The following is a 15,167-nucleotide window of genomic DNA, read 5'->3' on the forward strand; positions in this document are numbered from 1 at the left end:
TCTAAACAACTACTGGTGGCTAGTGGCTACTCTATCAGAGAGCACAGATATTTTCTTCAAGGGTGTGGCTCTTAGATTCTGGACCTCATTGGATATCTCAGACTTGGAATGCAGGAAATTTAAAGCTGTTCTAAAGTGGATCTTGAATAAGACTCTGAGACTTCTGTGTGGCTAGTCTCTTTTCTTGTATCAGGATGGGGTGATTTTTTTGGAGAAGGACAAGCAGGCATCACATAGGGATGGCTCATAAAGAGGTTGCTAACTTTAAAACAATCCAGACAGACACTGGACTTTCAGAAGGGAAATCAGAGGTGGTTGAGTCTACCACTGTCTGTTCCCTCAATGGCCCTCTTCACTCTGTTCACACCGTCATCTGCTGTTCTGGTCTTATTTTCAATGCTGGGAAATTTTACTCTGACACTGTTTAGGAGGTAAACATTTGCCTTGTAGAGGCAAGCATTTGCCTGGGAGATCCTAGGCTCTTAGGAGTTTTTAAAGATTTGGACATTAGAAAATTAGCTTCTTTGAACCAAATATAAATTAACTTCAACAGACCGAGCTAGGAAAAGTAGCTACTCAAGTATCTCAGGCAGTGGAGAAGCTCAATCACTACTCGGCCGAATGGAGTGCGGGAGTTCTGACCTGACATCCAGGAAGCTTTATGAAGCTCGTCAAAAGGTGGAAACAAAAAGAAAGAGAAAATGACACAATCTCTCAGACTTGGACAAAGTGAAACATTTAAAAGTCAGGACTCAGAGGTCCACGGAATTCCAGACATATAGGGAGCTTCTTTCTATTCTTTCCAACCCAAGGACAGCACCAGTGGCAAGAGCAAGTGGCATACATACTCTGCATTTGTGGAAGAATCACCTTTCTTGGAGCAAGAAGGCGAACAGTGTTGCTGCCTGGTGCAAGGTGCACTAGTGCCAGGCTAGCCATGGAAGAGTCACCAGAACTCCAGCCCCCATACTGGGGGATTCTGATTCTAGCAGATTTGTGGTAGTGCCTGGCAATCTGCATTTTTTAACAGGTGAAATTCTATTGTAAAACTAGATCTGGGGGCTCCTGCCAAGATTGGGAGTAACAACTTTTCTTATTAGGAGAAGTGGCCAGGAGGAGCTAAATAGCACCAGTCATACTAGAACTGAGGTCCTCTGGCTGAGGGATCAGAGTAAAAGAACTCTCTGCCCAGACCCTAGGGTGACACATATGGCGTTATCACAACTTATACCTCACACAAGAAAGAAAGGGCTTAGCTGCTAATTGTCTATTTTCCACCAATTCTTAAGAGGGTATAGACTTAGTTCATCATCTGAAACCAAATATTATCTTAGCAATTTTCTGTATAAATGGGTGATAGATAATAGCAAAGGTGTTTTAAAAAACCAATAAAGATGATTACATGTATTCTTAGCTTAGGATCCCATAAAAATGAACATTTACTGCTAATAATTAAGAAGCATAAAAAGGGACATTCTAAACAGAACCTTATTTGGGAATTTTAGTATTAACAGATGGCAGCTTCACAGGTCAAAGTCTTCTATGTGATGGGAAAATGCAGAGGGGAAGTGATATTCAAATGCAGCCCAGGCACCCTGTGAACTTAAGAGCTTGCTCTTTTGTGCAGAGATTTTGTTTCATATTTCTGATTACCGATAGCTGTGATGGTCAAGCTCATAAGTAGGCATCCAACCTTGTTCCCACTTCCTTCCTTGAATCCACTGGGAACTCCAAGGGCTCAGAATTTGCATCTCTGTGGAAAATGCTGGTGAGCTCTTTGGTGAAAGATCCATTCCCCATTGGGCAAGATGTGGACAGGGAGGTTTATAGATCAATTCCACTGATACTGTGTCGTGCTTAATAGGCCTCCAGGCCACAAAGTCTCTGAAGTCTGCCCAGACAGGAAGATCAAGAAAAGAAGAAGAGCAATACCCTGTTTCACTGGTGGGATGTGCTGCTCACATAAGGTTCCCCAGTCTGTTTTCTAGACACAAGCATGGACACAAAAGTCCTTCTGCTTGAGCACGTGTGGACACAACTCACACTCAGTGTGATACCCACAGACATGTAGTTAAGGCTCAGAGATGTAGGCAAGGCTCAGAAGCATTCAGAGAAAGTGACTGAGGCTGACACCAGGTGGCAGCAAAGCCTTCTCAACCCTCTTAGTGGATTTGCTCAGGGACAGTCCAGGTAGACAGAAGATCCAGCAACAGGTTTCTCTGTTCTTGTTCAGATCTGACGTGGCGGTAGCCCAGCAAATTCATGGCATCGCCACAGGCTTTCTGAAGTCGAGAAACCTTTTCATAGGGCAAAGACCAGCGCCAAGCCTGGGAGACATTAAGGGCATCCCTGGCATTTGTGTGGAAAGCGTGGTCACCCATGCCCTTGCCTCGGGTGATGTTATGCACCCAGGTCTGAAGATGGGGCAAGAATTCCAATCCCACGAATTCATACATTCGGGAAGTCTGGGCCACAGGGGCTCGAGCCAGGTCCTCATAGCGCACAAGCAGGTAGCGTTCCTGCAGGGCCTTGGGCAAGGACTGGATGGTCTTGTAGATCTCCAGCTGGCTTTGACAGATGACCTGCATCACATAGTAGGGTTGGTCCTCCTTCTTGAGTTTTTGCTCATGCTGCCCCATCACAATGCGACTGTCAATCATGAGATCTCCCTGTGTGCGTTCTCGGGAACGGAACACGGCCCGGGGGTCCCGGACCAGGTGCACGATATGCAGGTTGAGGGAGGGGTCTTTCAGCAGCGGGTAGAGGGACTGCAGGTTGAAGAAGCGCACCTCCTTGAGCACCACGTGGCTGTAGGAGCGGCAGGCCTTCTCCACCACCTCAAAGGGCTGTTGACTGCACAGGAGCCTGCAGTGAGCCCGGGGGATGATTTCATCTTGTGGGATGATGTCACAGGCAGGTGCAGAACACAGGGCCCGGCTGTTCTCCCACTGGAAGAGGCTGGACTGTCTCCGGGGACCAGGTTCCATGTAGGCATCAAAGACACTCATGTCGCACAAGAACACGGCCCGTATCAGATCCCGCACAGCCATGTGCAGCGTCCAGGCGGTGCTCTGCTTGAAGGTCATCCACACGTGCCAGGCGGGCTCCATCAGGTAGAAAACATCTGGGTGCTGCCCAAAAAGCTGCCCCACAAAAGAAGAGCCAGAGCGCCAGGAAGACAGAACCAGCACGTGCATGCGCTTGGGCTGTGCCTTCATAGACAGGGAGCTGATGTTGTGGCTGTACATGTGGAAGAATAGAGCCAAGATGGCCATCTGGGAAACCAGAAACAGCAGGAGCTTCATTTTTTTAGGCAGTAGCATTGTGCTGAAGTGGAAGACCTTTAAGGAACAAACAGAAAGGGTGAGTTGGGCTGCTGTTTTATTGTTTGCCTTCTATTCCCCTTCTGGCCAAAGCCACCTGCTCTCTGACCCCCTACCAAGGAGCAACATGGAAAGCCAGAGGATTCGTGCCAACAATGGCACCAGTCCTTCTCCAAATCATTTCCTGTCCCTTACACTTAGTGTGTTGATATGTTCTCCTTCAGGGTCTTTAATTCCTCCTTCCTGGTCTTTCTAAACCAAGCCACGTTGCCCATTGGTTTACCAAAAATATCTGAACTCAACCATATTTAATCAACATAAGGAAATGTCTCCATCATGGTGCCCTGATGACAAGGATGTCTTCAGACAGGCCACACAGGGGAGGCTTCACCTCAGTCTGACTCAAGTCTTGGATGAATGGCTTGTGATTCCTGCAGAGACAGAGGGAGATAAGCTACCTAGTGAAGAACTGCCTCGAAGCCACTGCTTAGCCATCCCTCCATCATAAGGGAGACTGCAACCAAGACTGTGTCTCATCTCCCTCCCTCACTGCAGTTAAGCACAGGACTTTCCACTCCAGTCCCTCAAAAGATAGGGCTGCAGGCTGTACAACTGCTTGGCTTTAGTTGGAATTGTCTCCTCAAAGGCAGAGCCAGGTGCTCATGGTGCCTGTCATCTATTTATCTGCTAGCTGGCGTTTTGCCATCAGTGTAGAGTGAAAAGTCTACGTCTAGCACCTGACCTCACCTGCCCATTTCTCACCTTGCCCTAGATAGCAAATCCTTCTGATTTGGTGTCATCCCATGGGACCAAGGCCATGGGGAGTTGATCCAATGTCGACCTTGTATCTGTGTAGGTAATAAACTATCTGAATCTATTTGAGCTGAATTAGAGTTATTTGAGCTATTAGTGTCTCCTTACCTGCCAACTCTAAGAAAGCGTGGCAAGCCAACCTAAGTGCTACAGATCTCAGAACTGTATCACTCTCACTGGGGACACTTGTGGCCCATGACTCCCACACTGCTGCTTGAGGCATACTTGATTACGTGGGACAACCTACTCAAGGCAGCTCAGTGCAGTTGGGCAAGTGTGTATCACACAACCCTAGGGAGTGCCATCCCATCAAGAATTTAGATATTTATTTTCAAAATGTTTTTTGTAGGTGATAGTAAAGTATCTTGGTCCAACAAAATAAGTATATTAAGGCCAGGTGCAGTGGCTTATGCCTGTAATCCCAGCACTTTGGGAGACTGAGCTGGGCAGATCACTTGAGGTCAGGAGTTTGAGACCAGCCTGGCCAACATGGCAAAACCCTGTCTCTACTAAAAATGCAAAAATTAGCTGAGTGTGTTGGCACACGCCTATACTCCCAGCTACTTGGGAGGCTGAGGCAGGGGAATCGTCTGAACCTGGGAGACAGAGGTTGTAGTAAGCCGAGATCGCGCCACTGCACTCCAGCCTGGGTGAAAGGCAGAGCCTCCATCTCCAAAAAAACCCACAAATATAACAAAATAAAACAAAAAATAAGTATATTAAGATGGTTTTCCAGTTGATAGACAGTAAATATCTAGAGAAAGGGTCTCACTTTGTGATTCGTACTGTCTCATACTGACTGATGGCAACATTTTGCAATCAGGGCTTGCTTCGTGTGAAAGGACCACGGTTCCCAGTGGTATGCTAGAATGTTATTCCAAAGGATATTTTAACCTCCTTCCCACATGACTTTGTCATTCTGGGTGACCTTCTGACATAAATAACTATTGGGAGAGAGAATAGCTATTGCACATTGTAAAATATTCATAGTAGTAGTAAGGTGTTCATTTGTATATCACCATGTACACAAGAAATTCTCCCTTCCAGCTTTAGTAAAAAATAGAGGCTAGATTTCCAGATGGTAACTGGGGCTGGATTTGGGGGTCAGCTGTTTTTGTGGTGGCAGGTCTTATACCAATTATTTTAAAAGTTTTTATTATTTATTTATTTATTTTTGCAGAGACAAGGTCTTGAAATGTTGCTCATGGCTGAGCACAGTGGCTCATGCCTGTAGTCCCAACACTTTTGGAGGCCGAGGCGGGTGGATCATATGAGGTCAGGAGTTTGAGACCAGCCTGGCCAACATGGTGAATCCCTGCCTCTGCTAAAAATACAAAAATTAGCTGGACGTGTTGGCTGGTGCCTGTAATCCCAGCTACTTGGGAGGCTGAGGTAGGAGAATCACTTGAATCAGAAAGGCGGAGATTGCAGTGAGCCGAGATTGTGCCATTGCACTCTAGCCTGGGCAACAAGAGCAAAACTCCATCTCAAAAAAGAAAAAAAAAAAAAAGAAAGAAAGAAATGTTGCCCAGTCAGATCTTGAACTCTTGGCCTCAAACAATCTTCCTGCCTCAGCCTCCCAAAGTGCTAGGATTACAGGCATGAGCCACCGTGCTCAGCCTAAAAAGTTTTTAATAGGTAATAGTCACATGATTCAAATTGTTTTGAAAAGTATCTACAGACTCAGAATTTAAAACAAGCGTTTTCTCAGATTCTGTATGCAGGAGGGAAAGGAGTGCCTGCCAGCCTGCAGCCAGCCTGACACACCCCAGGCTTTTAACATATGTCACTGGGGAGGAGAAATCTTTTTTTTTTTTTTTTTTTTTTTTTTTGAGATGGGGTCTTGCTCTGTCACCAGGCTGAAGTGCAGTGGCGTGATCTCAGCTCACTGCAACCTCCTTCTCCCAGGTTCAAGTGATTCCCCTGCCTCAGCCTCCTGAGTAGCTGGGACTATAGGCACGTGCCACCAGGCTCAGCTAATTTTTTGTATTTTAGTAGAGACGGGGCTTCACCATGTTGACTGGGATGGTCTTGATCTCCTGACCTTGTGATCCGCCTGCCTCAGCCTCCCAAAAATGCAGGGATTACAAGCGTGAGCCCCCATGCCCAGCCGAGAGGGGAAATCTTATGACAAGCGCTTGTGCCTGTGAGGGAGGCCTGTAGTCAGAAATTAGGAAACTTCTAGAGCTATTTGTAAACATGGGTAATGACATATCTTTAAAGGGGTCATAGTATTTTTCCAGAGGAAAGAAAACCTAAGAATTTTACTAGCTGACAAATCAGTCCCCTCTTCTTTACGTACTGACAGCTGCTATTTATCTGCTAGCTGGTGTTTTGTCATCAATGTACAGTGAAAAGTCTACTTCCAGCACCTGACCTCACCTGCCCATTTCTCAACTTGCTGCACATAGCAACTACGTTTTTTGTTTTTTTTTTTTTTGAGACAGAGTCTTGCTCTGTTGCCCAGGCTGGAGTGCTGTGGTGCGATCTCGGTTGACTGAAACCTCCGCCTCCCGGGTTCAAGTGATTCTCCTGCCTCAGCCCCCTGAGTAGGTGAGACTACAGGCGCGTGCCACCACGCCCGGCTAATTTTTGTATTTTTAGTAGAAACGAGCTTTCACCATGTTAGCCAGGCTGGTCTCGAACTGCTGACCTCAAGTTGTCTGCCTGCCTCAGCCTCCCAAAGTGCTGGGATTATATAGGCATGAGCCACTGTGCCTGGCCTGAGTTCATTTTTAGTGTGTCTTTTCAGTTGCTTTATGTGTACACAAGAACATTCAAATGTGTATGTGTTCTTAATTTTTTTCCTCTTTAAAATGCAAAAAAAAAATCAAAAAAAAAATTTCAAGTTATCTGTTCTGTGCTGCCCTTTATTTTTAGTTGTCAATATGTCTTAGGGAGCATTCCAGGGCAGTTCGTAAAGTAGTTCCTCATTCCTTGTTGCTTCGAAGAAGTATTATATGGATTAACCACAGTTTATTTAATCAGTTTCCTCATTGATGGATGGGCTTATGAGTTGTTTCCAATCTTTTGCCATTTCAAATGCTTCAGTGATGACCTTTATGTTCACACACCGTCACACATGTATGTAAGATCACACATGTATGAAGGTAGCCTTCATACTGATCAGAAACTATTCTCTACGTCCAGGGCTCCAGAGACCTGTGAGAGTAGATTTTAGGAGAGAAATTGGGCAGCCACAAAGGAGACTCTTGGCATTTATAGCTTTCTTCCTGAAGGGAAAGCATGCTTTGCCAGCTCGTGGGTTTTCCTTGGAAGTCCCCTGAACCTTCTGGGAAGTATGGAATGACTCAAGCCAAACCTTGGGTGGCAATAGCAGAAAAACCCCGTATCTTCCATTCATAATAACAGTGCTTTTCCTCTGGATGTGCCAAAAAGATCCAATGAGGATCATCTCATCATCATGGCTGAAAATCACTTGCTGTACGGCAGAAAATGTCAATGACTGGTAATTCCTGCCCTGTAGTCTTAGCCCTGCAGATTAGAACAGGACCAGCTAGGCCGGGCGTGGTGGCTCACGTCTGTAATCCTAGCACTTTGGGAGGCCAAGGTGGGTGGATCACGAGGTCAGGAGATCGAGACCATCCTGGCTAACACGGTGAAACCCTGTCTCTACTAAAAATACAAAAAATTAGCCAGGTGTGGTGGCGGGCACCTATAGTCCCAGCTACTCGGGAGGCTGAAGCAGGAGAACGGTGTGAACCCGGGAGGCAGAGCTTGCAGTGAGCCGAGATCGCACCACTGCACTCCAGCCTGGGCGACAGAGCGAGACTCCATCTCAAAAAAAAAAAAAAAGAACAGGACCAGCTAAGATGTGCTCCTAGTTCTTAAAACTTGAGTGCAAGAGGAAGATGATTAGAAACTAGGCTATTACTGATCATGGCCCAAGGATGTCCTCCCTCCCCGCAAAGACTGAAGAGGTGACTTTAGCAAAAGAGCTTCTCCTAAGGGCAATGTGAGTATGAGAAAAAGTTTGGAACAAAAATAGGAAGCAATGGAGCAAAACCAAAAAGAGAGGAAAATGAGAAGAACTTATCCTGTATACAGTTATAAGGAAATGGTGATAGAATTTTATAAGCAGGGCTTATAATTAGGAAAAAGCTAACATTTCCTAGGGATTAGGAGAATAGACCTTTCAAAGTGACACCGTCCCTCCCTCCATCCCGCTTGGGGCCAGTTCTGTGTCCTGTGCGGGGCTTGGTGACTCTGGGCCCTCCTTGCCTGCCAACTGCTGCTGGCCTGAAGCCCGTTTCCTCCCCAAGCTGGAGCTGGGCCTCCTAACTGCCCCCAGTTGTTCCCAGGTGTTAGTTGTCCACGGTTCTCAGGAACTCCCGTGGAAATCCTCTGACTTCTTTTTCTTTCTGTGAGCACTTGCCCTGGGTAGAAAGCGTAGCTTTTGTGAAGCAAGTCCCATCCCTTGTCACTGAGCCCCAGACACATCTGGATCTAGACGACACACAATGGGCTGACCAGAGAGCCAGGGGATACTTTAGGATGTGTCTTGGGCAAAACTCATTTCTGAAGACTGTAATGAGCAGCAGAGGCAGATGCTCCTGGGCCCTGGCAGAAGCGAGGTGATGCGAGTCACCAGGGCGCTTCATGGAAGGAGACTCTTCAATAGTGTCCTCGAATCCCACTCTCCCATTGCCAGAATTCCCAGCTGCTTGGGTCTAGGGTGGCCTTTGACATCGACCTTTCTCTTCTGTCTCTCAGCATCTCCCCATGACCCACTGCTGCCAAAAACTACCTTTTTCATTTTTTAAAAATTACTATTTATTCTTTTGGGACAGAGTCTCACTCTGTCAGTGATCTCAGCTCACTGCAACTTCTGCCTCCTGGGTTCAAGTGATTCCTGTGCCTCAGCCTCCCAGGTGGCTGGGATTACAGGTGCCCACCACCGTGCCCAGCTAATTTTTGTGTTTTTAGTAGAGACAGGGTTTCGCCATGTTGGCCAGGCTGGTCTCAAACTCCTAACCTCAAGTGATCCACCTGCCTCGGCCTCCCAAAGTGCTGGGATTACAGGTGTGAGCCACCACGCCTGGCCCAAAATCTTTTTTTTCCTTTTTTAGAGTCGGGGGTCTCACTCTGTTGCCCAGGGTGGAGTACAGTGGCGTGATCATAGCTCACTGCAGCCTTGAACTCCTGGGCTCAAGTGATTTTCGATCCTCCTGTCTCAGCCTCCCCAGTAGCTGGGATCACAGGTGTGTCCAATCACACCCAGATAATTTTTTCATTTTTTACTAGAGACTGGCCCTCACTATATTGCCCAGGCTGGTGTCAAACTCCTGACCTCAAGCCACCTTCCAGCCTTGGCCTCCCAAAGTGCTGGGATTACAGGTGTGAGCCACCGCACCTGGCCAAAATATCTTTTTAAAGCACAAGTCTATCAACTTCCTGCTTAAAAATCCTTCAATAAATTTCCAGTGTATATGGGATTAAATAAACATCCCCACACCTTGCACCTGGGGTCCTTCATGGCCTGGTCTTGATTTCCTGTCACTCCCCTCTGTTTTAGTGCCTTAGGCTCCCGACTTTCAGTTCTTCCAAACTTGCCCTGTTATTTAAAAGCCCTGAGATTTTTGCAGGACAGCTACTGTTCCTTCAAGAATCTGACCTGCCTTCTCCCTGAAAGGGAGAGCCTGCCTTCTCCCTGAAAGAAGTTCTGTCTCTTTCTCCTGAGATTTTTTTTTTTTTAATTTTATTTTTTAGACAGAGTATTGCTCTTTTGCCTAGGCTGGAGTGCAGTGGCATGATCTCGGCTCACTGCAACCTCTGCCTCCTAGGTTCAAGCGATTCTCCTGCCTCAGCCTCCCCAGTAGCTGGGATTATAGCCACGCCCAGCTAATTTTTGTATTTCTAGTGGAAATGGGGATTCGCCATGTTGGTCAGGCTGGTCTCGAACCCCTGACCTCAGGTGATTCGCCCGCCTGGGCCTGCCAAAGTGCTGGGATCACAGGTGTGAAGCACCGCGCCCAGCCCCCTCTTGAGATTAATTTGTTTCCCAGACCTTCTGTTAGCAGCCATCCCTTTTGACAGTAAAAGCCTGTATGGGTGCCTCTCTTTTCTCTGGGCCACTATAGCTTAAGGGAAAGGCTGTATCTTATCTTACTTACAGGTACATAACAATTCTACAAATGATCAAGGCTCGGCTCATTAAACACTTGCTAAATAAATGAGTAAGTGAGTAAATAGATGAGTGTGGGCTTGATTTCCTGATCAAGATCACACCACTGCACTCCAGCCTGGTCAACAGAGCGAAACTTGGTCTCAAAAAAAAAAAAAAAAAAAAATAGATGAGCATGGGAAGAGGCACAGTAATTGCTAGAAAGCAGAAAACCAAAGGAGCTCCTTCAAGAGAATGAAACATAAGTATCCTTTTCTGAAATGCACACGGACACTCTTCAGCATCAGTGACTAAAATTTAGGTGATTGCATGGAACAGTGAGCACATTACCCATGCCGTCTCAGTTACTTGGACCAAGCTACTAATAAAGTCAGAGGCATGGGTTACATGCAGTGTGGCACAGTAACCCTTGGTGCAAAAAACAGTTACTTTACCAAGCATGCATTAATTAAACCAGGAGGGAAATTATTTTTCCCTTCCTGTATGAAAATTAGTTTTAGAAAACATTTAAAAAATAAAAGCCTCATTGCTGGGTGATAGGCTACCTTGCTTGAATCAGCTCAGTTACTAGGCTAACAAAGCAAAAGCAAAAAAAAAAAAAAACAAAAAACAAAAACAAAACAAAAAACCCAAACTCAGCACATTCCATCATCACCACCCCAAAAAATTAATTTAAAAAAATGTTGCCCCAACGATGGGTGAACGGTATCATCTTAAAACACAAAGGACAGCCATTTCTGAGGAGTCAAGAGAACCTTAGGAACTTGAAAACGCCACCAAAGGGTGGTGAGAAGGGAGAATCTATGTTTGGCACAGGAACCACGAAGGTGCCAGATGGGTGACCTCAAGCAGCAGCTGATTAGAGAGGGCTGAATTATAGATGTCCCCCAAATCGGTACCATGTAGCCTTGTAGAGACAAAATGGGAAATTCTGAGGGGGAAAAAAAACAGTTAGATACTAATTTAAGAAGTCTGGGTTCCAGCCACTGGATGCATTCCTAACTTACACTTCCCATGAGATTATGCCCCTTACAAGTAGAAATTAGATACAGCAGAAGATACCTTGAGCAAAGAGAGAGAGAATGGGGTTGGATTGGGGAAACTGGCATCCTCACAAGCAGCCTGAAGACCTGGAAAACCTCTGAAGCTAGGCACGTGGGTAAAGGGTGTCCATATAACAAACTCTCCCTAGACAGTGTCAGGAGGATTGGACCTGGGTCCCGCCAGGGCTGTGTCACTAGTGCCAAGGACAGTGCACGGCACATAGTAGGTGCTCAAGGAACATCTTTCAACAAATGACAAGTGAACATATATTTGTACAGTGTTTTTTTTTACTATATGAGACCCAGAAAGGAAGATTGAGCAAGATATTATAAACCAAAAATAAAATTCTAAGGCCCCCCAACCATCTGAAAGGACTTGCTCCTCAGCCAGGACTCTTTTTTTTTTTTTTTTTGAAATGAAGTCTTGCTCTGTTGTCCAGGCTGGAGTGCAGTGGCACGATCTCGGCTCACTGCAACCTCGACTCCTCAGGTTCAAGCGCTTCTCCTGCCTCAGCTTCCCGAGTGACCTGGCTAATTTTTTGTATTTTTAGTACAGACATGGTTTTGCCATGTTGGCCAGGCAGGTCTCGAACTCCTGACCTCAAGTGACCTCAGTCTCCTAATAGTGCTGTGATTACACCCATGAGCCACTGTGCCCAGCCAGGGGTCTTTTTAAAATTTAACCTGAGAGACTGTTTCAGGCCATGACAAGAAGTGGGGATCTAACATGCCTCATTATACCTCTCCAGCATTAACACCAACACAGACCTTAAGTCTGATAAGAAACATTTTACAACCTATTCTCTCTGAAGCCTGCTATCTGAAGGCTTCCTCTCAGTTGCAGTGAGCCGAGATCGCGCCACTGCACTCCAGCCTGGGCGACAGACTCGTACTTTTTTCTTTTCTTTTTTCTTTTTTTTTTTTTGAGATGGAGTTTTGCTCTTGTTGCCCAGGCTAGAGTGCAATGGCAGGATCTCGGCTCACTGCAGCCTCCCGGTTTCAAGTGATTCTCCTGCCTCAGCCTCCTGAGTAGCTGGGATTACAGGTGCCTGCCACCATGCCCAGCTAATTTTTTTGGTATTTTTAGTACAGACAGGGTTTCGCCATGTTGGCCAGGCTGGTCTTGAACTCCTGGCCTCAGGTGATCCACCTGCCTCAGCTTCCCAAAGTGCTGGGATTACAGGCGCGAGCCATCGCGCCTGGCTAGATGTATTTCTTAAATGTATTTGATTGAAGTCTAATGTCTCCCTAAAGTGTATAAAACCAAGCTGCACCCCGACCACCTTAGACACATGTTCTCAGGACCTCCTGAGGGCTGTGTCACGGGCCATGGTCACTCATATTTGGCTCAGAATAAATCTCTTCAAATATGTCACAGAGTCTGACTCTTTTCATCGACAATATTACATTTATTTTACACATAGAAAAGTATTTCAATTCCAATGAGAAGTTTCAAACTTGTCCAAGGCCATGCAAGATAGACGTATCTTCTACCATAGCTGATATGTTGGCACCATAACTTAATCATATTGCACATGTGCGTGGTGTTCCACATTTTTAAAGCCCTTTTAGCTGCAATTATGATAATGATCGGTTAGATATTTTAGACAGTGATGAGACATTTCTTCATTTTTCAGAATAAATAAACTAAACTTTAATTGACTGGCTCATCTGGTATAAACAGCCTTTTCTGGATCAGAACCCAGGTTTTGGGGATCCCAGGGCTGAGAATTTTCAATGATCACACTGTCCCTCTCCTGAGCTAGAGAAAACCTACAGCTCCTTGCACCTCCTGTCTTCCACTCCCCAGCAGAAAACAGAGGAGAAGCTGCAGGAAGTACAGAAATTTGAGCTCCAAAGCCAGGATCTGAACGAGTCAGTTGGCACTAGGGGACCATCTACAAAATATACATCAGAACAGCCTGATCTGCTTTCTGGGCTCTTTTGGATCCATTTAGGGATAGAGCTAGTGGGGCTTGGGGGCTGCTGGTAAGCAGCTTGTGTTTTATTTTACCCAGAAAATTCCCCAGGTGATCTGATTTATCCCCTCTGCGCAAACCGCCTTCGCCACTGTAATCTCTAGCTTAGCTGCCAGAGGTTATCTGATACTCTTGCTCCAGCAGCTCTGGGTAATGGCTCTGCATTGGAGTCGTACACAGAAATTCTCTTCTTACCTTGTGGCTTGGGCTTCCCTGCTGCTTTTGAGAGGCTCACTGCTAGCCGGGCCATGCGCTTTTCTCCTCTGACTCACCAACTCCCCTCTTGGCTTCCTCCTCCTACTTGCTTTTGCATAACCGTCCCTACTCAGAGCACATTTCACTGTCCCTCCCTTCTGCCAAAAACAAAAAAGGACCCACCTTGCAAGACGGGCTTGAGAAAGCACTCGCTCCCAGGAAGCTGTGAAAGTAACAGCTTTAACACTGCTGAGACTCAAGGGGTGGGAACACTGCTTGAGGTGGGCTGGGAGAAGCAAATGAGGAAGCATTTTCCCCCAGACTGGAGGCATCCTGGAATGTTGACTACTGAAAGGCAACTGTGAAGGTCAACTCCCTATGGGCAGAGTGGGGAGGTGGGGAAAAAGAGAAAGAGAGAGAGAGAGACCCAGGGAGCTAGTAGATGAGGCTGATAGGGAAATTTCATGACACTTACAAGCCGAAAGGCTACAAAATCTCAAACCTGATTCCTAGACCTTGTTCTTATCTCCAAGGAGAAAATGTGAAAGTTATTTCTTGCATTACACCTGCCTGCTCACTCCACCCTGGGTCTAGGGAGGTACATTTCTCAGCCTCTGTGTTGTATTCAATATCTTCACCCTTGCTACAAGAGGTAATAAATATTTTCTGGGAGGACATAGATGTACTGGCTTGGTGGTACAGGAGAAAAAAAAGTCCCCTTTAAGAAAAAAAAAAAACAAATTATTATTAAAGATTACAACTTCTCCCTTGCTGTGTGCCCTTGGGCAAATCACTTACCTACTCCGTGCTACTTTACATGGTTGTCATGAGTCTGAAACAATGGATGCCCGTGAATAAACGTAAATTGTGGTGGAGAATGGAAGCCTCAGACTTTCAAGTCCAAGATCTTGCCGGGCAAGTCATACCACCTCTTTGAGCCCTAGAATATCATCAGTGTTAAATAAGGGTAACAATATCTATTTTACAGTATTGTTGTGAATGTTAGGATTAATGCGTATGAAGCTCCTAACACAATAATATGACAATATAAGAGTTAAAAAGTGGTTGAATAATAATACCTTCCCACCGCCACCCACCCCCGCAACTCAGCTGCCACTTCCTTTTCCAGACCTTGGAAGAGAGAGAGAGCAGGCAGGGAGTTGTGTGAGCTTTGGGATGATCTTTGCCGATTTCCATCAGCTAAGTCCGCTAAGCACAAATGACAAGAACCTGTGGTGCTTGCCTTGACTTGATTTCAATTGTGTGGCTCTTCCTCCCTTCCTGTTTCTCTCTGGCAGAGAGAAGAGAAATTTCTCTTCCTCCAGTGAAGGACTTTGGGCAGAGGTGTAACTGGAAGCACTAGAACTGGGCAGTCGGTAGTTTTGCTTTTATGCACAAAGAGATGATTCAGGTGCTGGCACGACACAGCGAGATGGCACAAGGCTTCATCATGCTACTCAGAATAGTACGTAATAAATGAACTGTTTATTTCTGGAATTTTCCCATTTAATATTTTCAAATCGTGGTTGATGATGAGTAGTTAAAACTGGGAAACAAAACCGTGGATAAAGAGGGGACTCCTGTAGTTTTATTCCAGCCCTTTCTAACATTCTTTTCGTGTTTTTCCAGCGCCTTCCCAAATATAGTGAGGTCACTCAAATACATCATA

General features: G+C 45.9%; 2 protein-coding genes across 10 annotated transcripts in view; one reads left to right on the forward strand and one right to left on the reverse strand.

The window, feature by feature from the left end:
- The window catches only part of ZNF19 (zinc finger protein 19), a 90,202-nt gene that overhangs the window by 24,925 nt on the left and 50,110 nt on the right, over window positions 1-15,167 (forward strand). The gene's annotated exons all lie outside the window — the stretch shown is intronic.
- Window positions 1,253-13,635, reverse strand: CHST4 (carbohydrate sulfotransferase 4). Its single transcript, XM_001171156.7, has 2 exons — window positions 13,499-13,635; window positions 1,253-3,341 (listed from the first exon to the last, which is right to left on the reverse strand). The coding sequence occupies exon 2, from the start codon at window positions 3,321-3,323 to the stop codon at window positions 2,163-2,165; it is 1,161 nt and encodes a 386-aa protein (XP_001171156.1). The 5' UTR covers window positions 3,324-3,341; window positions 13,499-13,635; the 3' UTR covers window positions 1,253-2,162.

This window comes from Pan troglodytes, chromosome 18 (assembly GCF_028858775.2).
Source record: "Pan troglodytes isolate AG18354 chromosome 18, NHGRI_mPanTro3-v2.0_pri, whole genome shotgun sequence".
Taxonomy (NCBI): domain Eukaryota; kingdom Metazoa; phylum Chordata; class Mammalia; order Primates; family Hominidae; genus Pan; species Pan troglodytes.

Bases quoted from the DNA above. Each gene is read 5' to 3' on its own strand.
- CHST4 (XM_001171156.7), bottom strand. From the start codon at position 3,323: ATGCTACTGCCTAAAAAAATGAAGCTCCTGCTGTTTCTGGTTTCCCAG.